At 44.8% G+C, this 26,773-nt stretch overlaps 1 protein-coding gene across 8 annotated transcripts in view; it reads right to left on the bottom strand.

The window, feature by feature from the left end:
- Positions 1–26,773, bottom strand: part of rgs12b (regulator of G protein signaling 12b) — a 413,483-nt gene that overhangs the window by 165,822 nt on the left and 220,888 nt on the right. For all 8 annotated transcript variants that reach the window (XR_011592975.1, XM_070877883.1, XM_070877890.1 and 5 more), the window contains 4 exons: positions 16,001–16,170; positions 14,812–14,904; positions 10,098–10,241; positions 9,573–9,752 (listed from right to left, as the gene is read on the bottom strand). Coding sequence is in view for 7 of the 8 variants with exons in the window: in XM_070877883.1 (XP_070733984.1) it covers positions 9,573–9,752; positions 10,098–10,241; positions 14,812–14,904; positions 16,001–16,170 (587 nt within the window). In the remaining variant the exon portion in view is untranslated. The remainder of the gene's footprint in view (positions 1–9,572; positions 9,753–10,097; positions 10,242–14,811; positions 14,905–16,000; positions 16,171–26,773) is intronic.

Genomic DNA, 26,773 nt, shown 5'->3' with positions numbered 1-26,773 from the left:
AAACTGGAAGCAATACGGTGGAGGAGGATTACCTGGAGTGCATAAGGGATGGTTTTCTAGACCAATATGTCGAGGAACCAACTAGAGGGGAGGCCATCTTAGACTAGGTGTTGTGTAATGAGAGAGAATTAATTAGCAATCTCGTTGTGCGAGGCCCCTTGGGGAAGAGTGACCATAATATGGTGGAATTCTGCATTAGGATGGAGAATGAAACAGTTACTTCAGAGACCATGGTCCAGAACTTAAAGAAGGCTAACTTTGAATTGGCTAGGATAGATTGGCGAATGATACTTAAGGGGTTGACTGTGGATGGGCAATGGCAGACATTTAGAGACCGCATGGATGAACTACAACAATTGTACATACCTGTCTGGCGTAAAAATAAAAAAGGGAAGGTGGATCAACCGTGGCTATCAAGGGAAATCAGGGATAGTATTAAAGCCAAGGAAGTGGCATACAAATTGGCCAGAAATAGCAGCGAACCCGGGGACTGGGAGAAATTTAGAACTCAGCAGAGGAGGACAAAGGGTTTGATTAGGGCAGGGAAAATGGAGTACGAGAAGAAGCTTGCAGGGAACATTAAGACGGATTGCAAAAGTTTCTATAGATATGTAAAGAGAAAAAGGTTAGTAAAGACAAACGTAGGTCCCCTGCAGTCAGAATCAGGGGAAGTCATAACGGGGAACAAAGAAATGGCGAACCAATTGAACAAGTACTTTGGTTCGGTATTCACTGAGGAGGACACAAACAACCTTCCGGAAAAAAAAGGGGTCAGAGGGTCTACTAAGGAGGAGGAACTGAGGGAAATCCTTATTAGTCGGGAAATTGTGTTGGGGAAACTGATGGGATTGAAGGCCGATAAATCCCCAGGGCCTGATGGACTGCATCCCAGAGTACTTAAGGAGGTGGCGTTGGAAATAGCGGATGCATTGACAGTCATTTTCCAACATTCCATTGACTCTGGATCAGTTCCTATCGAGTGGAGGATAGCCAATGTAATCCCACTTTTAAAAAAAGGGAGAGAAAACAGGGAATTATAGACCGGTCAGCCTGACATCGGTAGTGGGTAAAATGATGGAATCAATTATTAAGGATGTCATAGCAGTGCATTTGGAAAGAGGTGACATGATAGGTCCAAGTCAGCATGGATTTGTGAAAGGGAAATCATGCTTGACAAATCTTCTGGAATTTTTTGAGGATGTTTCCAGTAAAGTGGACAAAGGAGAACCAGTTGATGTGGTATATTTGGACTTTCAGAAGGCTTTCGACAAGGTCCCACACAAGAGATTAATGTGCAAAGTTAAAGCACATGGGATTGGGGGTAGGGTGCTGACGTGGATTGAGAACTGGTTGTCAGACAGGAAACAAAGAGTAGGAGTAAATGGCTACTTTTCAGAATGGCAGGCAGTGACTAGTGGGGTACCGCAAGGTTCTGTGCTGGGGCCCCAGCTGTTTACACTGTACATTAATGATTTAGACGAGGGGATTAAATGTAGTATCTCCAAATTTGCGGATGACATTAAGTTGGGTGGCAGTGTGAGCTATGAGGAGGATGCTATGAGGCTGCAGAGCGACTTGGATAGGTTAGGTGAGTGGGCAAATGCATGGCAGATGAAGTATAATGTGGATAAATGTGAGGTTATCCACTTTGGTGGTAAAAACAGAGAGACAGACTATTATCTGAATGGTGACAGATTAGGAAAAGGGCAGGTGCAACGAGACCTGGATGTCATGGTACATCAGTCATTGAAGGTTGGCATGCAGGTACAGCAGGCGGTTAAGAAAGCAAATGGCATGTTGGCCTTCATAGCGAGGGGATTTGAGTACAGGGGCAGGGAGGTGTTGCTACAGTTGTACAGGGCCTTGCTGAGGCCACACCTGGAGTATTGTGTACAGTTTTGGTCTCCTAACCTGAGGAAGGACATTCTTGCTATTGAGGGAGTGCAGTGAAGGTTCACCAGACTGATTCCCGGGATGGCGGGACTGACATATCAAGAAAGACTGGATCAACTGGGCTTGTATTCACTGGAGTTCAGAAGAATGAGAGGGGACCTCATAGAAACGTTTAAAATTCTGATGGGTTTAGACAGGTTAGATGCAGGAAGAATGTTCCCAATGTTGGGGAAGTCCAGAACCAGGGGACACAGTCTAAGGATAAGGGGTAAGCCATTTAGGACCGAGATGAGGAGAAACTTCTTCACCCAGAGAGTGATGAACCTGTGGAATTCTCTACCACAGAAAGTTGTTGAGGCCAATTCACTAAATATATTCAAAAAGGAGTTAGATGAAGTCCTTACTACTAGGGGGATCAAGGGGCATGGCGAGAAAGCAGGAATGGGGTACTGAAGTTGCATGTTCAGCCATGAACTCATTGAATGGCGGTGCAGGCTCGAAGGGCCGAATGGCCTACTCCTGCATCTATTTTCTATGGGCCCAAGTTTCCACACGATAAAAAACGGGCGACCCTCCGAGCTGGGCGCCCGTTTTTTGCGCCTAAAACGGCGCCGGAAAAAAAACTCGCATTTCTGGAGAGCCCTGCAGCTCCTTGTGTTTGGTGCGGCGCCCAGGGGGGCGGAGCCTACACTCGCGCCGATTTTGTAAGTGGGAGGGGGCGGGTACTATTTAAATTAGTTTTTTTCCTGCCGGCAACGCTGCGCATGCGCGTTGAAGCGTTCGCGCACGCGCAGTGTGAAGGAAACATTGGCACTCGGCCATTTTTGTAGTTATTTGTAGCTGTTTAGTTTTTGAACATTTTTTAATAAAAGCACATTGCCATCAGCACATCAGCACTGAGAAGGCTGCAGGAAGCCTCAGAAAGTTGAGGCAGCCGTTTCCCGACGACCTCCCCCTTTTGCCGTCGGGAAATGGCTCCTTAATTTCTGAGGCTTCCTGCAGCCTTCTGTCTCCTTCACTCCCTCCCGCCGTCTGGAACGGCTTCCCCTCCCCCCCCGCTGCGTTCGGTCGGTCGGTTGAGTCTCTCCCGCCCACTCGCTCGCTGTCTGGAACGGCTTCCCCCCCCGTCGGTTGGGTCCCTCCCCGCCGTCTGGAACGGCTTCCCTGCGTTCGGTCGGTCCCCTCCCTCCCTCCCGCCCGCTGTCTGGAATGGCTTCCTCCTCCTCTCCCACCCCCCTCCCCGCGTTCGGTCGCTCGCCCGCCGTCTGGAACGGCTTCCTTCCCGGCCCCCCTCCCCTTGCGTTCGGTCGGTTGGGTCCCTCCCCGCCCGCCGTCTGGAATGGCTTCCCTGCGTGCATTCGGTCGGTCTCCTCCCTCCCTCCCGCCTGCCGTCTGGAACGGCTTCCTTCCCCCCCTTCCCTCTTCCCCCCCCCCCCCCGCGTTCGGTCGGTCTGTCGGTTCCCTCCCTCCCGCCCGCCGTCTGGAACGGCTTCCTCCACCCCCCCCCTCACCCTGCGTTCGGTCGCTCGACCGCCGTCTGGAACGGCTTCCTTCCGAACCCCCCCCCTGCGTTCGGTCGGTCGGTTTCCTCCCTCCCTCCCTCCTCCCGCCCGCCCGCCGTCTGGAACAGCTTCCTCCCCCCCCCCACCCCCCCTCTCCTGCGCGTTCAGTCGGTTCTCCGCCCCCCCCCACGTTCGGTCAGTCGGTTCCCTCCCTCCCTCCCGCCCGCCGTCTGGAACGGCTGCCTCGTTTTGTGAGGCTTGCTGCAGAATTCTCCCTGGCTGAAGCACTTTCACACAGGTAGGAAGATGGTTTATTTAATCTTTTCTTTGCTTATAAATTTTTATTCAGGTTGGATTTATTTGTATAATATTTGTCAAAGTATAAATAAGGATTGATTGTAGAATTTAATGACTTTCCTTTCCCCCCCCCCCACTTCGTTCTGGACGCCTAATTTGTAACCTGCGCCTGATTTTTTAATGTGTAGAACAGGTTTTTTCAGTTCTACAAAAATCTTCACTTGCTCCATTCTAAGTTAGTTTGGAGTACGTTTTCACTGTGGAAACTTTCAAATCAGGCGTCAGTGGCCGGACACGCCCCCTTTTGAAGAAAAAATTCTGTTCCAAAGTGGAACTGTTCTACCTGACAAGAACTGCAGAAAAAAAATGTGGAGAATTGCGATTTCTAAGAGTCCGTTCTCCACCAGTTGCTCCTAAAAATCAGGCGCAAATCATGTGGAAACTTGGGCCCTATGTTTCTATAAATGGTAGCAATCCGCACAGTAGCCCTACAGAATAGACTGGCCCTTGATTATATCCTGGCTGAAAAGGGAGGTACTTGCGCCCTACTCGGAACTGAGTGTTGCACATATATCCCAGATAGCTCCGAAGAAATTACCCACTTAGCGGAGCATATCCAAAAGGAGGTAGAAAAACTTAAGCAACCCCCATCATTCACTTTGTGGAGTGGAGCCACTGAATGGCTAGGTTCAATAGGAACTTCATTGATGGAAGGTTTAATTCTATTTGTTGTAATTATTTTACTTTTATATTGTTTGTTTATGTTGATTAAATGTTGTTGCAACTAGGCGGCTGTTGCTGCTGTCCCGCAGGTGAGACACCTTCAGGTCCAAGAAGACCATCTGTACATGGCACAGGGGTATGTTATGCTTAAGGGAAGGTTGTTTACTGGTTGAATTAAGATATTGATTTGGATTAAATTGGAATAAGTTTATTAACCTACTAAAACCAGACTTCCATTGTGGCCACGATGGAACTCGGGTTGGTGTAAATTTGTGTGGAAGCTACTAGTCCGGACATGTGGCGAAACATATCAACAAATTTTAGAAGGAAACTCTATTAACATGAATGAAATTATTTTGTAGAATGTTTAACCAGTGATACCTGATGTTTTATGATTCAGTTTGTGAAAGAATCAAAGGGGGGATTGATAGAGAATTCAAACAGGCTGCATTTAAATAGGCTGTGAAAATTCACAGACAACAAGTCAGAGATGCTACATGAGTGGGAGCATGTTGCATGAAGTCATCAATCAACTTGACATTTCAGGACTTTGGGTAGCGAGCCAATTAAAAGGTTAAAAGACTATTAATTGAGCCAATAAGGTCAAAGAAGGCGAGTTCTTTTCTGTAAATTGATCCAGGTATAAGTACAGCCATTTTGACCATGTGGTCTAAGAAGACAAAGACCTGGCTTAAAGTCAAGAGCTTGTTACTGCTGTCTGCCAAAATAAAGTGACATTAAAACTACAATTGGAGTTCGTATTTCATTGGAAATTAAGAGATCTAACAGGTAACTTCGATGGTATGAGACGTGAATTGGCTAGGATAGACTGGCAAATTATACTTAAAGGGTTGATAGTGGATAGGCAACGGCAGACATTTATAGATCACATGGATGAACTTCAACAATTGTACATCCCTGTCTGGAGTAAAAATAAAACGGGGAAGGGAGCTCAACCGTGGCCAACAAGGGAAATTAGAGATAGCGTTAAATCCAAGGAAGAGGCATATAAATTGGCCAGAAAAAGCAGCAAACCTGAGGACTGGGAGAAATTTAGAATTCAGTCGAGGAGGACAAAGGGTCTAATTAGGAGAGGGAAAATAGAGTATGAGAGGAAGCTTGCAGGGAACATAAAAACTGACTGCAAAAGCCTCGATAGATATGTGAAGAGAAAAAGATTAGTGAAGACCAAGTGAATTTATAATGGGGAACAAAGAAATGGCAGACCAATTGAACAAATACTTTGGATCTGTCTTCACTAAGTAAGACACAAATAACCTTCCGGAAATACTAGTGGTTCGAGGGTCTAGCGAAAAGGAGGAACTGAAGGAAATCCTTATTAGTCAGGAAATTATGTTCGGGAAATTGATAGGATTGAAGGCCGATAAATCCACAGGGCCTGATAGGCTGCATCCCAGAGTACTTAAGGAAGTGGCCCTAGAAATAGTGGATGCATTGGTCATCATTTTCCAACATTCTATTGACTCTGGATCAGTTCCTATGGACATAGAAACATAGAAAATAGATGCAGGAGTAGGCCATTCGGACCTTCGAGCCTGCACCACCATTCAATAAGATCATGGAGATCCTTCACCTCAGTACCCCTTTCCCGCTTTCTCTCCATACCCCTTGATCCCTTTAGCCGTAAGGGCCATATCTAACTCCCTCTTGACTACATCCAATGAACTGCCATCAACAACTCTCTGCGGCAGGGAATTCCACAGGTTTACAGCTTTCTGAGTGAAGAGGTTTCTCCTCATCTCAGTCCTAAATGGCCTACCCCTTATCCTAAAACTGTGTCCCCTGGTTCTGGACTTCCCCAACATCGGGAACATTCTTCCCGCATCTAACCTGTCCAGTCCCGTCAGAATCTTATATGTTTATATGAGATCCCCTCTCATCCTTCTAAACTCCAGTGTATAAAGGCCCATTTGATCCAGTCTCTCCTCATATGTCAATCCAGCCATCCCTGGAATCAGTCTGGTGAACCTTCGCTGCACTCTCAATAGCAAGAACGTCCTTCCTCAGATTAGGAGACCAAACTGAACACAATATTCAAGGTGAGGCCTCTCCAAGGCCCTGTACAATTGCAGTAAGACCTCCCTGCTCCTATACTCAAATCCGCTCGCTATTAAGGCCAACATGCCATTTGCCTTCTTCACCGCCTGCTGTACCTGCATGCCAACTTTCAATGACTGATGAACCATGACACCCAGGTCTCATTGCACCTCTTCTTTTCCTAATCTGCCGCCATTCAGATAATATTCTGCCTTCGTGTTTTTGCCACCAAAGTGGATAACCTCACATTTATCCACATTACATTGCATTCACCTAACCTGTTCAAGTCACCTCTTAGCATCCTGCTCACAGCTCACACCGCTGTGTTTAGACTGGAGGGTAGTTAATATACCACTTTTTTTAAAAAGGAGGGAGAGAGAAAACAGGGAATTATAGACCGGTTAGCCTGACATCAATGATGGGGAAAATGCTGGAATCAATTATTAAAGATGAAATAGCAGCGCATTTGGAAAGCAGTGACAGGATTGGTCCAAGTCAGCATGGATTTATGAAAGGGAAATCATGCTTGACAAATCTTCTCGAATTTTTTGAGGTTGTAACTAGTAGAGTGGACAAGGGAGAACCAGTGGATGTGGTGTATTTGGACTTTCAAAAGGCTTTTGACAAGGTCCCACACAAGAGATTAGTGTGCAAAATTAAAGCACATGTTATTGGGGGTGATGTATTGATGTGGATAGAAAACTGGTTGGCAGACAGGAAGCAGCGAGTCGGAATAAACTGGTCCTTTTCAGAATGGCAGGCAGTGACCAGTGGGGTGCTGCAGGGGTCAGTGCTGGGACCCCAGCTATTTACACTATACATTCATGATTTAGATGAAGGAATTGAATGTAATATCTCCAAGTTTGCAGATGACACTAAGCTGGGTGGCGGTGTGAGCTGCAAGGTGACTTGGACAGGTTAGGTGAGTGGGCAAATGCATGGCCGATGCCATACAATGTGGATAAATGTGAGGTTATCCACTTTGGTGGCAAAAACAGGAAGACAGAATCTTATCTGAATGGTGACAGATTAGGAAAAGGGGAGGTGCAACGAGACCTGGGTGTCATGGTACATCAGTCATTGAAGAGTGGCATAAAGGTACAGCAGGCGCTGAAGAAGGCAAATAGCATGTTGGCCTTCATAGCTACAGGATTTGAGTATAGGAGCAGGGAGGTCTTACTGTAGTTGTACAGAGCCCTGGTGAGGCCACACCTAGAATATTGTGTTCAGTTTTGGTCTCCTAATCTGAGGAAGGACGTTCTTGCTATTGAGGGAGTGCAGCGAAGGTTCACCAGATTGATTGCCGGGATGGCAGGACTGAAATTTGAGGAGAGACTGGATCAACTGGGCTTATATCCACTGCAGTTTAGAAGAATGAAAGGGGATCTCACAGAAACATATAAAATTCTGACGGGATTGGACAGGTTAGAGGAAGGAAGAATGTTCCTGTTGCTGGGGAGTTCCAGAACCAGGAGTCACAGTCTAAGAATAAGGGGTAAGCCATTTAGGACCGAGATGAGGAGAAACTTCTTCACTCAGAGAGTGGTTAACTTGTGGAATTCTCTACTGCAGAAAGTTGTTGAGGCCAGTTCCGTTAGATACATTCAAAAGAGAGTTAATATGGCCGTTACGGCCAAAGGGATCAAGGGGTTTGGAGAGAAAACAGTAAAGGGGTACTGAGGTTGAATAATCAGCCATGATCTTATCGAATGGTGGTGCAGGCTCGAAGGGCCGAACGGCCTGTTCCTGCACATAATTTCTATGACCCTGACGACTCACTGAGCTTTCCGAGAAATGTGATCCATCTTCCCGAGTTCCCTATCTCCCCACCCCCCCCCTTGCGTGTCTCTCTTCCCTTCCCCCTGTGTGTCTATCTCATTGCCCCCACTGTGTGTCTCTCTTCCCCACTCCTTGGGTCTCTGTCCCCCGCCCCCCCACCACCCCTGTGTGTCTCTCTTCCCCCCCACCTCCCCATGTCTCTCTCTTCCCCCGTGTGTCTCTCTTGCACCTCCCCCCCCCCACCCTCCGCCGCTTCTCTCTCCCCCGCGGCCCCACACTCTCCCCGCCTCTCCGCTTTCTTCCCACCGCCCCACTCTCCTCGCCCAATTGGGAGGGCTCGGCGGGAGGCTCAGCAGCTTGGTTGGACAACGTGGACAATTGAAGAACAAGATGGCCACACTTCCAGTTTTGGGTGGGAGGCGTCGGGGCAAGGCCCGGAGGATGCAGAAGGAAGAGAAAAAAGATAGTGCTCCATTTATCTTTGCAGATGCTGACAGATCCACTGTAAATTTTCAGCATTTCTATTTTCATTCCTTTGCTGAAGCCACTTTTCAGCAACACGAAATGTGCCATGTGACAGTCTTATTCAGCTGTTATTAAATTAGGTAGACTAAAATGTTTGTTTACTTATACGAGTACCAATAAGTAGAATATGAAATACTACCTTCTCCATAAAGAAGTTCATACTCACAGATGGCATAATATCGTGTACAACAACATTCTATTTAAATAGCTTGCACTAAAGTAAAACAAGTTTACAGTTGCCCAGGATTTTATAAGTCTCTACCACTATATAATTACAGTGATAACGAATGTGATTTTAGTGGAATATGAAAAGTACTTTTACAACTGTGCTGTAACATGTTCCCAACCTCTTGCTACTTATATTGAACTGACAATATTAATTGGATTTAACAAGTGTCTTGTTTGCTTGTAGAACAAGTATATAACTTGCTCATCGATGGAGGCCATGTCTTTTTCCTTTATTCTTCGTCCTCTCCCTCCCCGATTTTCTAATTTTCTCTTCTGGAGGCACTGGGTAACATGCTGGGCTGCACTTCAATGGACATCCCATAGTACCTCACCCAAGTGCCAATTTGTCATATGTGAGTCTAGGTAGTGAGTACTGACAGGCTACCTGAGCCCAATACTGTCCTCATTTACACTAATGTATGTGCTCTCTTTCTACATGGAGCACTGGATAATGATTATGAGTTGAGAACCCTTGCTGTTTCCTTACGCCACCCCTTATCCTATCCCAGGGCACTTGAGGCATGTAGAAGTTGAAGTTAAAAGAAAATTGAAGGATTAAGTACATACCTTGTTTGGGATAGAAAGGTTGGACCGGTCTGAGCTGGCGCTGTGCCTTGAGGCAGGACTGCATGGTACCTGACAGGGATCAGGTAAGGAGCGGCCCTCCACTTCTGCCAACATGCATTCTTGGTACAATGTTGATTTCAGAAACCGAGTGTAGCTGTCAAACTTCATCAGATTAAAAATCTACTTTGAAGGAAAGGAATACTATAGTTTAAAAAAAACTATATGCAGATCAAAAGGGATAATGTTACATGCATTGTGAATGCTACTCTAGATGAGATAAATGTAGAAAAATAATATGCTACTGAGTAACAAGTAAAAACAATAAATATATTGGGATCAGTATGTGATATCACTGACTATGTTGACTGAAAATCCCTTTGTAGATTAAAATATTTCTGTAATTAGGCTTAAATGACAATGCATTACTGCTACTAAATACTTCATCACAATTGAGAGCTAGCTAATAGGGTGGAAAGTGTGTATCAGTGAAATAACTAAATGAATGCTCTGCTTGTATTACTATACCTGCAGTTGCTGCTCTTTAAACATATCTGGGTGCGGTGCGTTAATGATATCGTCAGCTAACTGTGCTTGGCTGTCGATGTTGACAGGTGTCACTGCCTTGTTGGATAAAAAATTGTTGTAGATCTCCCGAGCTCTATACAAAAGCTGCAAATAACAGTGGAATCACAGTCAAAGAACAATAAAATTCATTTCACCATATTGGGTTAACTCATGGATATTTGACAAAAAAAAAAATTAAATGCAGAAACAAAGTGAGAAAAATTGTAACTTCTTTATCCCTGACAAACAGCAACTATATTCAGGCTGATGCACAATATGGCAATAAAATTTAATCAATTATGTACATTAGTGGACTCATTTTGTAATGGAGCAAGGCAATAACAAGCTTAACATGCTTCCAATTACAACAAAAAATCCTTTTAATAAAAGTAAAACAGATCCAGCCTCAAACTTTGATTAAATTATGGACTATGATGGTGATAGCTCACCTTTTTAAACTGATCTCCCCTCCAGCCCCTGCTGCAGGGTGTGGAAGAACAGCTTTGGTTGACTCACTGAGTACAAGTGCACTTGTTAGCCACTCAATGTCTCCCCAAATGAGGCAGGCTGAGATTAGAAGCTTATTGTGTATTCTCAGCCTAATGCATTTTGGTGCATAGCAATAGTTTGCCAATAAACTGAATCATTGAGTGTTCAAACATATTTTTTGTGCAATGCATGTTTAGAATAAATCATAGAATCCTAGAATAGTACAGCACAGAATTTGGCCCATCGAGTCTGCCGGCTCTTTCGAAGAGTGATCCAGTTAGTTCCTCTCCCCCGCTCTTTCCCCATATCCCTGTAATGTTTTTCTCCTTCAATTATTTATCCAATTCCCTTTTGAAGGCAACTATTGAATCTGTATCCACCACCCTATCAGGCAGTGCATTCCAAATCCTAACCACTCATTACGTAAAAACGTTTTTTCTCATGTCACCTCTGGTTCTTTAATCTGTGCCTTAAATCTGTGCCCACTGTTTGTCGACCCTTCAGGCATTGGAAACAGTTTGTATTTATTTACTTGATCTAAACTCATGATTTTAATCACCTCTATCAAATCTCCTCAGCCTTCTTTGCTCTAAGGCGAACAACCCCAGCTTTTTCAGTCTATCAACGTAACTGTAATCCCTCATCCCTGGAACCATTCTAGTAAATCTCTTCTGTACCTTTTCCAAAGTCTTCACATCCTTCCTAAAGTGTGGTGCCCAGAATTGGTCACAGCTCTCCTGCTGAGGCCGAACCAGTGTTTTATATAGCATTATTTGCTGGAGTTCTTTGAGGATGTAATGAACAGGTTGGATAAAGGGGAACCAGTGGATGTGGTGCATTTGGACTTCCAGAAGGCATTTGACAAAGTGCCGCATAAAAGGTTACTGCACAAGATAAAAGGTCACGGAATTGGGGGTAATATATTAGCATGGATAGAGGATTGGCTAACTAACAGAGAACAGAGAGTCAGGATAAATGGTTCATTGGCAATCAAGTAACTAGTGGGGTGCCGCAGGGATCAGTGCTGGGACCCCAACTATTTACAATCTACATTAATGACTTAGAAGAAGGGACTGAGTGTAACGTAGCCAAGTTTGCTGACGATATAAAGATTGGAGGAAAAGCAATGTGTGAGGAGAACACACAAAATCTGCAAAAAGACATAGACAAGCTAAGTGAGTGGGCAAAAATTTGGCAAATGGAGTATAATGTTGGAAAGTGTGAGGTCATGCACTTTGGCATAAAAAATCAAAGAGCAAGTTATTATTTAAATGGAGAAAGATTGCAAAGTGACGCAGTACAGCGGGACCTGGAGGTACTTATGCATGAAACACAAAAGGATGGTATGCAGATACAGCAAGTGATCAGAAAGGCCAATGGAATCTTGGCCTTTATTGCAAAGGGGATGGAGTATAAAAGCAGGGAAGTCTTGCTGCAGCTATACAAGGTATTGGTGAGGCCACACCTGGAATACCGCATGCAGTTTTGGTTTCCATATTTACGAAAGAATAAACTTGCTTTGGAGGCAGTTCAGAGAAGGTTCACTAGGTTGATTTCGGGGATGAGCGGGTTGACTTATGAGGAAAGGTTGAGTAGGTTGGGCCTCTATTCATTGGAATTCAGAAGAATGAGAGGTGATCTTATCAAAACGTATAAGATTAAGAGGGGGCTTGACAAGTGGATGCGGAGAGGATGTTTCCACTTATGGGGGAGACTAGAACTAGAGGGCATGACCTTAAAATAAAGGGCCACCCATTTAAAAGAGATATGAGGAGGAATTTCTTCTCTCAGAGGGTTGTAAATCTGTGGAATTCGTGCCTCAGAAAACTGTGGAAGCTGGGATATTGAATAAATTTAAGACAGAGATAGACAGTTTCTTAACCTTTAAGGGAATAAGGGGTTATGGGAAGCGGGCAGGGAAGTGGAGCGGAGTCCATGATTAGATCAGCCATGATATTGAATGGCGGAGCAGGCTCGAGGGGCCATATGGCCTGCTCCTGTTCCTATTTCTTTGTACGTATGTTATCTGCGACTTTTGAAATTGTGCCCTGTACCCCCAAGTCCAAGTCATTAATGTAAGGACATTCTCAACATTACTCCAAACACACTGCACTTGGTCAAAGAGGTAGGTTTTAATGAATTCCTTCAAGGAGGAGAGAGTGATGAGAGGCAGAGGTTTAGGGAGGACAAACCAGAGCTTGGGGTCCAGGCAGCTGAAGGCACAGCTACCAATGGTGGAGCGATTAATATCAGGTATGCGCGGAGCCAGAATCGGAGCAGCGCACAGATCTTGGAGGATTGTAGGGCTGGAGAAGATTATAGAGATAGGGAGGGGGAGGCCATGGAGGGATTGAAAACAAGGATGAGAATTTGTAAGTCGAGGTGTAGCCGGACCGGGAGCCAATGTAGGTCAGCGAGCACAGGGGTGATGGGTGAGTGGGACTTGGTGCGCGTGAGGATACGGGCAGTAGAGTTTTGGATAACCTCAAGTTACGAAGGGTGGTAGGTAGGACCGGGAGCCAATGTAGGTCAGCGAGCACAGGGGTGATGGGTGAGTGGGACTTGGTGCGGGTGAGGATATGAGCACTAGAGTTTTGGATAACCTCAAGTTACGAAGGGTAGTTGGTAGGAGGCCGGTCAGGAAAGCGTTGGAATACTCAATTCTAGAGGTAACAAAGGCATGGATGAGGGTTTCAGCAGCAGATGAGCTGAGGCAGGGTTGGAGCCGGGCGATGTTATGGAGGTGAAAGTAGGCGGTCTTGGTGATGGAGCGGATATGTGGTCAGAAGCTCATCTGAGGGTGAAATACAATACTAAGGTTGCAAATGGTCTGGTTCAGCCTCAGACAGTGGCCAGGGAGAGGGATGGAATTGGTGGTTGAGAACGGAGTTTATGGCTTTGGTCTACCCAAATTTAGTTGGAGGAAATTTATGTTCATCAAATCTGGTAAGCAGTGGGACAAATCAGAGATAGTGGAGGGATTGAGAGAGGTGGTAGTGAGGTAGAGCTGGGGGTAGTCAGCATATATGTGGAACTTCCGTACTCTGTAAACATCAGCCCAATCCACGACTCTGCTGCCTGTATCCTATCCTGTACCAAGTCCTACTGTTCTAACAACCCTACATTGGCTCATGCTCCACCCACATCCCAAACTTCAAATTCTCATCCTTGTGTTTAAACACTTTCATAGCTTCACCACTCCCCATCTTGTAACCATATCCAGCTCTACAACTCTACCCCTGAACTCTCCGTTTCTGACTCCAACCTCTTGTGCATTCCTCCCTCCTTTTGCCCAACCATAGGTGGCGGTACCTTCAGCTGTCTAGGCCTTACACTCTGAAATTCCTCCTAAACTCCTCTGTCTCAACTCCATTTCCTTCTTAATACCCACCTCTGACCAACCTTTAGGTCAGCACTCCTATTATCTCCTTCTTTGGTTGTGTTGCCAAATTAGACCGGAAGATGTTTTTCTGCATTAAAGATGCTTTATAAATGCAAGTTGTTGTTGTGATCAGGTATTAGTGCAGCTTCTTTACATGTTTGGTGTAACACAGCAATTTCTCTTCACTAAGAGGCCACACATAGTATCATTTTTTTCTAGTCCTCCTCCTGAACTGCCATTTCAAACTAGTTTACATTTGATCAGTTATCGATACGTAGGTAATAAGCACTTTTAAATTAACATAACTTAAGAGTTCATTGGTTGAAAAGAGCAAAAAGATGTTGGTAACCAAAAAAGAAAATGTTGAAAACACTTAGCAGATCATTTTGAAATGCAAGAAGATAAAATTATGTATGTGAATAATGCAATACGATATATTCACCTTTCCACAGATGCTGCCTGATCTGCTGAGTGTTTCCCAAAATCACCATTTGACTGGTTTCAGGTTTTAAAAACCAACTTGTACCTATTCTAGATTTAAAAGTTATTAACAAATGACTGGAGTAGAGAGGGGATAGTTACTCAGTGCCTAACCTACTCAGCGATTCCTGTGGAAGTACATGTGTACAGATGCTGAGTTATGACTTGGCAGTATTTTCACCCATGGTCACAAAACCGAGTGAGACTCACTTGGGAGAAGTACCGTAGGGCCCACTACAAAGAGTCAAGACCTTTAGGATGGGGAGTGCAGAGGGAAGAAAACTGTCATTAAAAAAAAAGTTAACCTTTTAACATATTTCTCACCTGTTTCTTGTCATGCTGAGGGATTTGGCTGAAGTACTCACAGTTCTGCCAGAACAGGATGTTTTCTTCACTGAATTCTTTCTTCAGAAACTCCTAACAAAATAAAATAAGGAGACTCCCTTAATAATAAGCTATTATATTAAATGATCCAATACAGAAGCAATTCTATTTATCTTGCCTACTGTAATGCTCAATTCTAGGAAAAGCATACTTAGATAAAAAAACTTTATATTTGTTTAATGTATCCGCTTGGCCAAGTCAGTAGCACTTGTGCATCTGAGCCAAAAAGTCCCACTCTGAATTTAAGCACGGAATCTAGACGGACATTCATGACTGAATGAATGCTGCCATGTCACACGTACTGACCTCCAGAAGAGATGTTAAACTGAAGCCCCATTTCCCTTTTCCGGTGTTTGGATAGACATTAAAATTCCCATGGCACTATTCAAAGAAGAGCAGGGAGTTCCCTGATGTCCATGGACAATTTTTTTCCATCAGCCATTCCACCAAAGATCGAATAACGGGTACTTCCGTAAGGCTGGACCCAAAGGTAAAAAAACACACTATACTCTATATTGTATCCCCAAATCACTTCTTTCACCACAAAACTATCCAGTTCCTTCTTGAATATTCCAACACAATCTGCCTCTGCAGTCTCAATGGGCTACCTTGAGAGACTTGCGTAAAAAATTACATCACAGAAACATGATGGTCGGCCCAACCAGTTTGTGTTTATGCTCCACATAAGCCATAGTCCTAATCTATTTGTCCGATCTCATTCTAAAGCCCCACAAATCTTTATATAAAAATGCTGTTCCTACTCTCTGTCCTAAATCTTGTACATTTAATTTTATATTTATGTCACCTCAACCACTGTTTATCTACCCTGTCCCATCCCTATGAAATCGTTTACCATGCATGCCTTACAACATAAACATTTTTAGAACAGGAAAGCTAATCACTTTTTCATACATCAATTCCATCTATTCTTCCCACCATCTCTCCTTAATTCAAAAATGTAGTTAATTGTCTCGTGAATACTCTGCAATACACTTCAGAAGACAATGATATGGCCACGTCAATAATGTGATGTACACAGGGAAACTTCAACCATTTGCTACATCGCTGGCCCTCGAAGGGCCATATTTTCTTTTCGAGAGTTGTATAGCAGCTAAAAGGGTTTACTTACGGAGAAGTATCTGATGCCAACTGGATCTTGCAGGAGTCGTTCAAAGGACACAGCCCAGCTCGCGACTTGCCGCTCTACGTGTTTTCTGCAGCTTTGGACACTGGGAAGACTGGCATTGCTGTTGATGCTGTTCTCACTGTTGTAGTTCTTGAGATCTGCACTGTTTAATTCTACCAAACAAGATAATAACCGTGTAACCTACAAATAGATTTGTGTTGCGTTGCATTATGACCTGCACCAGAACAAAGCCAGTGTCTTCATGCCGTTCTTTCATCATCGCTGGATGAAAATGCTGGAACTCCCTCCCTAACAGCCCTGTGGGAGTACCTTCACCACACGGAATACAGCGGTTCAAGAAGGCGGCTCACCACCACCTTCTCAAGGGCAACTAAGGATGGGCAATAAACGCTGGCCTTGCCAGCGACGCCTATGTCCCATGAATGAATATAAAAAATATCATAAACACTGAAAATAACAGAATCGTAGAATCTTACAACACAGGAGGCCACTCGATCCATCGTGCCTGTACCAGCTCTTTGAAAGAGCTATCCAATTAATCCCATTCCCCTCTGCTTTTCCCCATAGTCCTGCAGTAAGTCAGTTACTTTAGTTCAACATATATGTATGCAAAGGAATGAAGATTCCATGAACACTGGTGACTAAACAGAAGTACTAATTTAGTAATGATAAGACATTCATAAAGCTCATTGTCATTTTGAATCCAACCAAGCTGATCACTAACAGGATATTATGCAGAAATGTCCTGCTTATCAGCAATAATAACTGAAACTGGGAAGCAACCTACTGCCTCGACTTGACGTTGCTGTGATTTTATTTTCTCTCTTATTGTGGCAACGGTTACAATGAAGGAGTAGTTACGCTTCAGGTTTCTGCAGACTTTGCTGCTATTGTAACAGATGAGAAAAACAAGGGTTTTTCTAGTGATTGTTAAACCTTTTGTTAATAAACCAATTAGTTCTTAATAGCAATATGTTGCTATGAATTCTTAAGCGAAGAACCCATGAATGGCGACAAAGATGGATTTTACATAAGAACAAAGAAATAGGAGCAGGAGTACGCCAGTTGGCCCCTCGAGCCTGCTCCACCATTCAATAAGATCATGGCTGATCTGGTCATGGACTCAGCTCCACTTCCCTGCTCACTCCCCATAACCCTTTACTCCCTCTCGCTCAAAAATCTGTCTATCTCCGCCTTAAATACATTCAATGACCCAGCCTCTACAGCTCTCTGGGGCAGAGAATGCCATAGATTTACAACCCTCTGAGAGAAGAAATTTCTCCTCATCTCAGTTTTAAATGGGCGGCCCCTTATTCTACGATTATGTCCCCTAGTTTTAGTTTCCCCTGAGTGCAAATATCCTCTCTGCATCCACCTTGTCGAGCCCCCTTATTATCTTACAAGTTTCAGTAAGATCACCTCATTTTTCTGAACTCCAATGCGTATAGGCCCAACCTACTCAACCTTTCCTCATGTCAACCTCCTCATCTCCAGAATCAACCGAGTAAACCTTCTCTGATCAGTCTCCAATGCAAGTATACTTCCTAAAATATGGGGACCAAAACTGTAAGCAGTACACCAGGTGTGGCCTCACCAATACCAATAGTTGTAGCAGGACTTATCTGCTTTTATACTCTACCCCCCTTGCAATAAATGCCAACATTACAAGATCCTCTAGGAATGAGTGACCATAATATGGTTGAATTTCAAATTCAGTTGGAGGGTAAGAAAGTTAGTTCTCAAACCAGGGTCCTAAGCTTAAATAAAGGAGACTACAAAGGTATGAGGACAGAGTTGGCTAAAGTGGACTAGGAAAATAGACTAAAGTATGGGAAGGTTGATGAGCAGTGATAGACATTTAAGGAGATATTTCATAACTCGCATCAAAAATATATCCCAATGAGAAGGAAAGCCTGTAAGAGAAGGATAACCATCTGAGGCTAACCAAGGAAATAAGGGAGGATATCAAATTGAAAACATACAATGTGACCAAAGCTAGTAAGAGGCCAAAGGATTGGGAAATTTTTAAAAGCCAGCAAGAACAAAAAAAATTATTGAGAGGGAAGATAGATTATGAAAGTAAACTAGCGCGAGATATTAAAAAAAAGATAGTAAGAATTTCTACAGGTACATAAAAAGGAAAAGAATGGCTAAAGTAAATGTTGTTCCCCTGGAGGATGAGACTGGGGAATTAATAATGAAGTACAAGGAAATGGCAGAGGCATTGAAAAAATATTTTCTATCGGACTTTGTTATGTATGCAACCCTATGTAACCAGTATCATACTGCCACCAGAGGGCGTACCTGTTGAAGTCCCAAGGGATCCCAGCATCCCTTGGGAGCACTGTAAATAAGCAGGCCTCCCATACTGTACCAACACTCTGGAGCTAGAATAAAGGAGCTAAGGTCACACTTACGTCTACAGTACTCAGTTATATTACTTTATTATGAACATAACAACTGGCAACGAGATAATGAACCATCACACGAAAATGCAGAGAACTGTTGGTATCCTGGAGAAATTCTCAGAAGGGGACGATTGGGAGGCATTCATGGAGCGACTCGATCAATACTTCGTGGCCAACGAGCTGGAGGGGGAAGAGAATGCTGCCAAACGAAGGGCGTTCCTCCTCACCGTCTGTGGGGCAACAACCTATGGCCTCATGAAGAATCTTCTAGCTCCAAATCGTATGAAGAACTGTGTACGCTGGTCCGGGAGCACCTAAATCCGAAGGAGAGCGTTCTGATGGCAAGATATAGATTTTACACTTGTCAACGGTGTGAAGGCCAGAAAGTGGCGAGCTACCTCGCCGAACTAAGGCGCCTTGCAAGACATTGCGAATTCGATGGATTCCTTGAGAAAATGCTAAGAGACTTCTTTGTGCATGGCATTGGCCATGACGTTATCCTTCGCAAACTATTGACTGTTGAAACACCGAACCTGAGCAAAGCCGTAACGATAGCCCAGGCATTTATGTCCACCAGCGATAACACCAAACAAATTTCGCAGCATAAAGAGGTTTCGGCAAGTACTGTACACAAAGTAATGTCGTTTTCAGGCAGGGATGCATATGGCAGAACGTACACGCCTGCAGCTGCACGACCTCAGATGACCCAGAATCCGCCATCAAACGTTAATGCGAGGCAGTTAACACCTTGTTGGCGCTGCGGAGGTGATCATCGAGCCCATCAATGCCGCTTTAAACATTATGTGTGCAAAGGTTGTGGGACGATGGGACACCTCTAGCGAATGTGCAGATGAGATGCAAACCACCACGTTGCAGAGGAAGATCGATCCATGGCGGATCAGACTGAACTATAGACTCGAACCGAGGAGGCAGAACTGTACGGGGTACACACCTTCACCACGAAATGTCCACCGATCATGTTAAAAGTTGAGCTGAACGGAATTCCAGTATCCATGGAACTGGACACGGGTGCGAATCAGTATATCATGAGCAAAAAGGCCTTCGACAGGCTGTGATGCAACAAGGCACACAGGCCAAAGCTTAGCCCCATTCATACCAAGCTGAGAACTTACACTAAAGAGCTGATCCCTGTAATTGGCAGCGCAGCAATAAAAGTCTCCTATGATCGAGAGGTGCACAAACTACCATTATGGATTGTACCAGGAGATGGCCCCACACTGTTTGGCAGAAGCTGGCTGGGAAAAATCCGTTGGAACTGGGACGACATCCGAGCGCTCTCCTCCATGGCCAAGTGTGCCTAGGTTCTGAGCAGGTTTCCGTCATTGTTTGAGCCAGACATCGGAAGTTTCTCGGGGGTCAAGGTGCAAATCCACTTGGTTCCTGGTACACGACCCATCCAACACAAGGCATGGGCGGTGCCATATATGATGCAAGAAAAAGTGGAAATCGAGCTGGACAGGCTTCACCGAGAAGGTATCATTGGTGGAATTCAACGAGTGGGCTAGTCCGATTGTTCCGGACCTCAAGAGCAATGGCACGGTCAGAATTTGTGGGGTCTATAAAGTAACGATTAACTGTTTTTCGCTACAGGACCAGTACCCGCTACCCAAGGCAGACGATCTATTTGCGACTATGGCAGGAGGGAAGACGTTCACCAAGTTGGACCTGACCTCGGCCTACATGACGCAGGAGCTGGCGGAAACTTTGAAAGGCCTCACCTACATCAACACGCACAAAGGTCTGTTCATCTACAATAGATGCCCGTTTGAGATTCGATCAGCCGCGGCTATTTTTCAAAGGAACCTGGAGAGCCTGCTAAAGTCGGTTCCGCGCACTGTGGTTTTCCAGGATGACATGTTGATCACAGGTCGGGACACCATCGAACACTTGAAGGACCTGGAATAGGTTCTATGTCGGCTAGATCGCATGGGACTCAGGTTGAAACACTCAAAGTGTTTTCTCCTGGCGCCAGAAGTCGAGTTCTCAGGCAGAAGAATCGCGACAGACGGCATCAGACCCACCGACGCCAAGGCATAAGCCATCAAGAACATGCCTAGACCACAGAACGTGACGGAGCTGCGGTCGTTCCTGGGACTCCTCAATTATTTTGGTAATTTCCTACCCGGTTAAGCACCTTGCTGGAATCCATACATGTGCTGCTACGCAAGGGAGATGACTGGATATGGGGGAAATCACAAGAGGCTGCTTTTGAGAAAGCCAGAAATCTGTTATGTTCCAACAAACTGCTTGTTCTGTGTAATCCATGTAAACATTTAGTGCTAGCTTGCGATGCATCTTCGTACGGGCTCGGGTGTGCGTTATAACAAGCAAACGAATCGGAAACATTGCTACCGGTCGCCTATTTGTCCAGGAGTTTGTCCAAGGCCGAAAGTGCCTCCAACATGATTGAAAAAGAAGCTCTGGAATGCATTTACAGGGTGAAAAAAATGCACCAGTATCTGTTTGATCTTAAGTTTGAGAGCAAAGGGATTAAGATCAATGCCTCTGCGCGCATCCAAAGATGGGCGCTTACGCTGTCTGCATATAAGTATGTAATCCGCCACAGACCAGACACAGAGAACTGCGCTGATGCTCTCAGTCGGCTACCATTGCCGGGGTGGAACTGGCACAGCCTGCAGACTTGCTCTTGGTAATGGATGCATTTGAAAACGAAAAGTCACCAGTTACGGCCTGCCAGATCAGGACCTGGACCAGCCAGGATCCTTTACTGTCCCTTGTAAAAAAAACTGTGTCCTCCATGGGAGCTGGTCCAGCGTCCCAGCGGAGATCCATGAAGCGATCAAGCTGTTCCAGCGACACAAAGACGAAATGTCCATACAGGCGACTGTCTTTTGTGGGGCAATCGCGTGGTTTTGCCGAAGAAAGACAGGGAAACGTTCATACGTGACCTACACATTACCCACCCAGGCATAGTAATGATGAAAGCTGTAGCCAGATCCCATGTGTAGTGGCCCGGCATCGACTCAGATTTGGAGTCATGCGTGCGCCAATGCAACACTTGCTCTCAACTGAGCAATGCACCCAGGGAGGCATCGTTAAGTTTGTGGTCATGGCCCTCCAAACCGTGATCTAGAATCCACGGTGACTTTGCTGGCCCGTTTCTAGGCAAAATGTTTTTGGTTGTTGTGGATGCTTATTCAAAATGGGTTGAGTGTGTAATAATGTCTGTAAGCATGTCCACTGCCACCATCGAAAGCCTACAAGCCATGTTCGCCACGCACAGTCTGCCTGATGTCTTTATCAGCGACAATGGGCCGTGCTTCACCTGCGCTGAATTCAAGGAATTCATGACCAGCAATGGGATCAAGCCTGCATCCAACGGCCAGGCAGAACGGGCAGTCCAAACCATCAAGCAAAGCTTGAAACGCGTATCGGAAGGCTCTTTGCAGACAAGCCTGTCCCGAGTCCTGTTCAGCTACCGCACCAGACCCCACTCACTCACCGGGGTCCCCCCAGCCGAGCTGCTCATGAAAAGGGCGCTCAAAACAAGGCTCTCTCTTGTCCACCCTGATCTCCATGATCACATCAAGGACAGGCAGCATCAACAAAGCATGTACCATGATCGCACAAACTTGTCATGCGATATTGAAGTCAATGACCCTGTATTTGTACTCAACTATGGACATGGTCCCAAATGGTTTGCTGGCACTGTCATAGCCAAAGAAGGGAGTAGGGTGTTTCAGGTCAAACTTGCTAATGGACTAACTTGCAGAAAGCATTTGGACCAAACCAAACCATGATTCACAGACAGCCACGAGCAAGCCGAAGAGGTCACCACCAACTTCGACCCTCCAACACACACACACAAGTGTCAACCGACATCACGGTTGACCACGAAGCTGAACTCACCATCCCCAGCAGCCCAGCAAGCCCAACTGCGCAACAGCCCAGCGAAGAACCAACCAACTCACCTACACCTGCATTTGTACCGAGACGATCGACAAGGGAGCGAAAAGCCCCAGATCGTCTCACCCTGTAAATAAGTGTACTACTAACTTTGGGAGGGAGTGATATTATGTATGCAACCCTAAGTAACCAGTATCATACCGCCACCAGAGGGCATACCTATTGGCGTCCCAAGGGATCCCTGCATCTCTTGGGAGCACTGTATATAAGCAGGCCTCCCATGCTGTACCAACACTCTGGAGTTAGAATAAAGGATCTAAGGTCACACATACGTCTTCAGTACTCAGTTGCATTACTTTATTACGAACAAAACAGTCTGCATGGTAGAAGATATCTCAATAGTAGATAATCAAGGGGCTATAGACAGGGAGGAATAATCACTATCACTAATTAACATAGAAACATAGAAAATAGGTGCAGGAGTAGGCCATTTGGCCCTTCGAGCCTGCACTACCATTCAATATGATCATGGCTGATCATGCAACTTCAGTACCCCATTCCTGCTTTCTCTCCATACCCCTTGATCCCCTTAGCCATAAGGGTCACATCTAACTCCCTTTTGAATATATCTAACGAACTGGCCTCAACAACTTTCTGTGGTAGAGAATTCGACAGGTTCACAATTCTCTTGAGTGAAGAAGTTTCTCCTCATCTCGGTACTAAATGGCTTACCCCTTAGCCTTAGACTGTGACCCCTGGTTCTGGACTTCCCCAACATCGGGAACATTCTTCCTGCATCTAACATGTCCAATCTCATCAAAATGTTATATGTTTCTATGATATCCCCTCTCATTGTTCTAAATGCCAGTGAATATAAGCCTAGTCGATCCAGTCTTTCTTCATATGTCAGTCCTGACATCCTGGGAATTAAGTCTGGTGAACCTTCGCTGCACTCCCTCAATAGCAAGAATGTCCTTCCTCAGATTAGGAAACCAAAACTGTACACAATATTCAAGGTGTGGCCTCACCAAGGCCCTGTACAACTGCAGTAAGATCTCCCTGCTGCTAGACTCCTATCCTCTCGCTATGAAGGCCAACATGCCATTTGCCTTCTTCGCCGCCTGCTGTACCTGCATGCCAACTTTCAATGACTGATGTACCATGACACCCAGGTCTCGTTGTACTTCCCCTTTTCCTAATCTGTCACCCATTCAGATAATATTCTCCCTTCCTGTTTTTGCCTGGATAACCTCACATTTATCTACATTATACTGCATCTGTCATGCATTTGCCCACTCACCTAACCTGTCTAAGTCACCCTGCAGCCTCTTAGCATCCCTCCTCTCAGCTCACACTGCCACACAGCGCGGTGTCATCTGCAAACTTGGAGATATTACATTCCATTCCTTTGTCTAAATCACTAATGTATATTGTAAATAGCTGGGGTCCCAGGACTGAACCTTGCAGAACCCCATTCGTCACTGCCTGCCATTCTGAAAATTATTCTTACTCTTTTCTTCCTGTCTTCCACGTCAATACATTACCCCCAATAACATGTGCTTTAATTTTGCACATTAATCTCTTTTGTGGGACCTTGTCAAAAGCTTTTTGAAAGTCCAAATACACCATATCCACTGGTTCTCCCTTGTCCACTCTAATAGTTACATCCTCAAAAAATTCTAGAAGATTTGTCAAGCATGATTTCCCTTTCATTAATCCATGCTGACTTGGACCGATCCTGCCACTGCTGTCCAAATGCACTGCTATTACATCTTTAATAATTGATTCCAACATTTTTCCCACTACCGATGTCAGACTAACCGGTCTATAATTCCGTGTTTTCTTTCTCCCTCCTTTTTTAAAAAGTGGGGTTACATTAGTACCCTCCAATCCATAGGAACTGATCCAAAGAATGATGGAAAATTAAGTAGTACCAGATAAAATAATGGGACTAAAGGCAGACAAGTCCCCTGACCTGATGGTTTACATCCGAGGGTCTTAAGAGAAGTGGCTGCAGAGATAGTGGATGCATTGGTTATAATCTACCAAAATTCCCTGGATTCTGGGGCAGTCCCAGCAGATTGGAAAACCGCAAATGTAATGCCCCTATTTAAAAAAGGAGGCAGACAAAAAGTAGGAAACCATAGACCAGTTAGCCTAACATCTGTTGTTAGGAAAATGCTGGAGCCCATTATTCAGGAAGCAGTAGCAGGACATTTGGAAGCGCATGATTCAATCAAGCAGAGTCAGCATGGTTTTATGAAAGGGAAATCATGTTTCATAAATTTGCTGGAGTTCTTTGTGGATGTAACGAGCAGGGTGGATAAGGGGGATCCAGTGGATGTGGTGTTTATGGATTTCCAGAAAGCATTCGATAAGGTGCCACGTAAAAGGTTGCTGCACAAGATAAGAGCTCACGGAGTTGGGGGTAATATATTAGCATGGATAGAGGATTGGTTAACTAACAGAAAACAGAGAGTCGAGATAAATGGGTAATTTTCCGGTTGGCAAACAGTGACTAGTGTGGTGCTGCAGGGATCGGTGCCGGGTCCTCAACTATTTACAATCTATATTAATGACTTGGATAAAGGGACCGAGTGTAATGTAGCCAAGTCTGCTGATGATACAAAGATGGCAGGTAAAGCAAATTGTGAGGAGGACTCAAAAATCTGCACGAAGCGATATAGACAGGCTAAGTGAGTGGACAAAAATTTGGCAGATAGAGTATAATGTGGGAAAATGTGAGGTTATCCACTTTGGCAGAAATAATAGAAAAGCAAATTATAATTTAAATGGAGAAAAATTGCCAAGTGCTGCAGTACAGAGAGACATGGGGATCCTTGTGCATGAGACACAAAAAGCTAGTATGCAGGTACAACAAGTAATCAGGAAGGCAAATGGAATGTTGACCTTTATTGCAAGGGCGATAGTGTATAAAAGCAGAGAAGTCCTGCTACGACTGTACAGGGTATTAGTGAGACCACACCTGGAGTACTGCGCAGTTTTGGTCTCCGTATTTAAGGAAGGATATAGTTGCATTGGAGGCTATTCAGAGCAGGTTCACTCGGTTGATTCCGGAGATGAGGGTGTTGACTTATGAGGATAGGTTGAGTAGGTTGGGCCTATACACATTGGAGTTCAGAAGAATGAGAGATGATCTTATTGAAACTTATAAAATAATAAGGGGGCTCGACAAGGTGGATGCAGAAAGGATATTTCCACTCAAAGGGGAAACTAAAACTAGGGGACATAGTCTCAGAATAAGGGGCCGCCCATTTAAAACTGGGATGAGAAGAAATTTCTTCTCTCGGAGGGTTGTAACTCTATGGAATTCTCTGCCCCAGAGAGCTGTGGGGTCTTGGTCATTGAATATATTTAAGGCAGCGGAGAATGACCTTTTTTTGAGCGATAAGTGAGTAAAGGGTTATAGGGAGCAGGCTGAGTCCATGATCAGATCAGCCATGATATTATTGAATGGCGGTGCAGGCTTGAGGGGCCAAATGGCCTACTCCTGCTCCTAGTTCTTATGTCCTTTTCCAACCAGTTAAAGAGAAAATGCAAGCCATCATGTTTGAAGACATGTAAAATTGTAATCTTTATCAGTAATCTTTTGAAATATTGTATACCTTGCTTATAAAAGAAAGGGGATGTATGCATCTGTGAGTATGCTCACGGGTTTGTAGCGCTGTTGAGTTGGGAGTGGCTTAGCCAGTCACGTGATGTTCACAATACTCAATAAAACCCGAGCCAGTTGGGTTCAGGGGATCCACGATGAGGCAGGTGGTTGTGAGCCAGGTGGATGAACTGGTAATGTATAGTGTGATTGGTACACCTTTTGCTAATAAACTAACTATTTCTTAATAGCAATGTGTTGCTATGAATTCTTGAGGAAAGAACCCATGAAGCAAATACATTACACTTGGAATGAATAATAATAATTGTTGTGTAATTTTTAAAAAAAATTAAGGACTGCCAATTTGATGTGTGGGAGGAGTTGATACAATGGGGGTAACTTTCAACTTTGTTGCCCAGGCCGTAACCTGATCGAGCTGATTGCTCGCCGGGTTCGAACCCGTCCGAGTTTCGGTTATTGATTTCCGCAACAGCATACTCCATCGGCTAATGGTAGCGCAACACAATTCACTGCAATCTACAGAGGGCAGGAGTCTCTATATGGAGATGCATGGTGTCTGCTTCTACTCCAGTGTTACCTAGGAATGGAGACCTCGCTGCAGATCCTATGCGTTCCTCCAATTCTGGTCTCTTGCGTATCCCCGATTTTCATCACTCCACCATTGTCAACCATACCTTCAACTGCCTAGGCCCTAAGCTCTGGATTTCTTTCCCTAACCCTCTCTGCCTTTCTACCTCTGTCTGCTCCTTTAAGATGGTCCTTAAAATCTATCTCTTTGACCAAGTTTTTGATCATCTGTCCCACTATTTCCTTCTGGTGTCAAAA

The sequence above is a fragment of the Pristiophorus japonicus genome, chromosome 1 (assembly GCF_044704955.1).
Source record: "Pristiophorus japonicus isolate sPriJap1 chromosome 1, sPriJap1.hap1, whole genome shotgun sequence".
NCBI lineage: Eukaryota > Metazoa > Chordata > Chondrichthyes > Pristiophoridae > Pristiophorus > Pristiophorus japonicus.
Note: the sequence above shows the minus strand (reverse complement) of the source record. Positions and strands in the feature narration are given on the sequence as shown.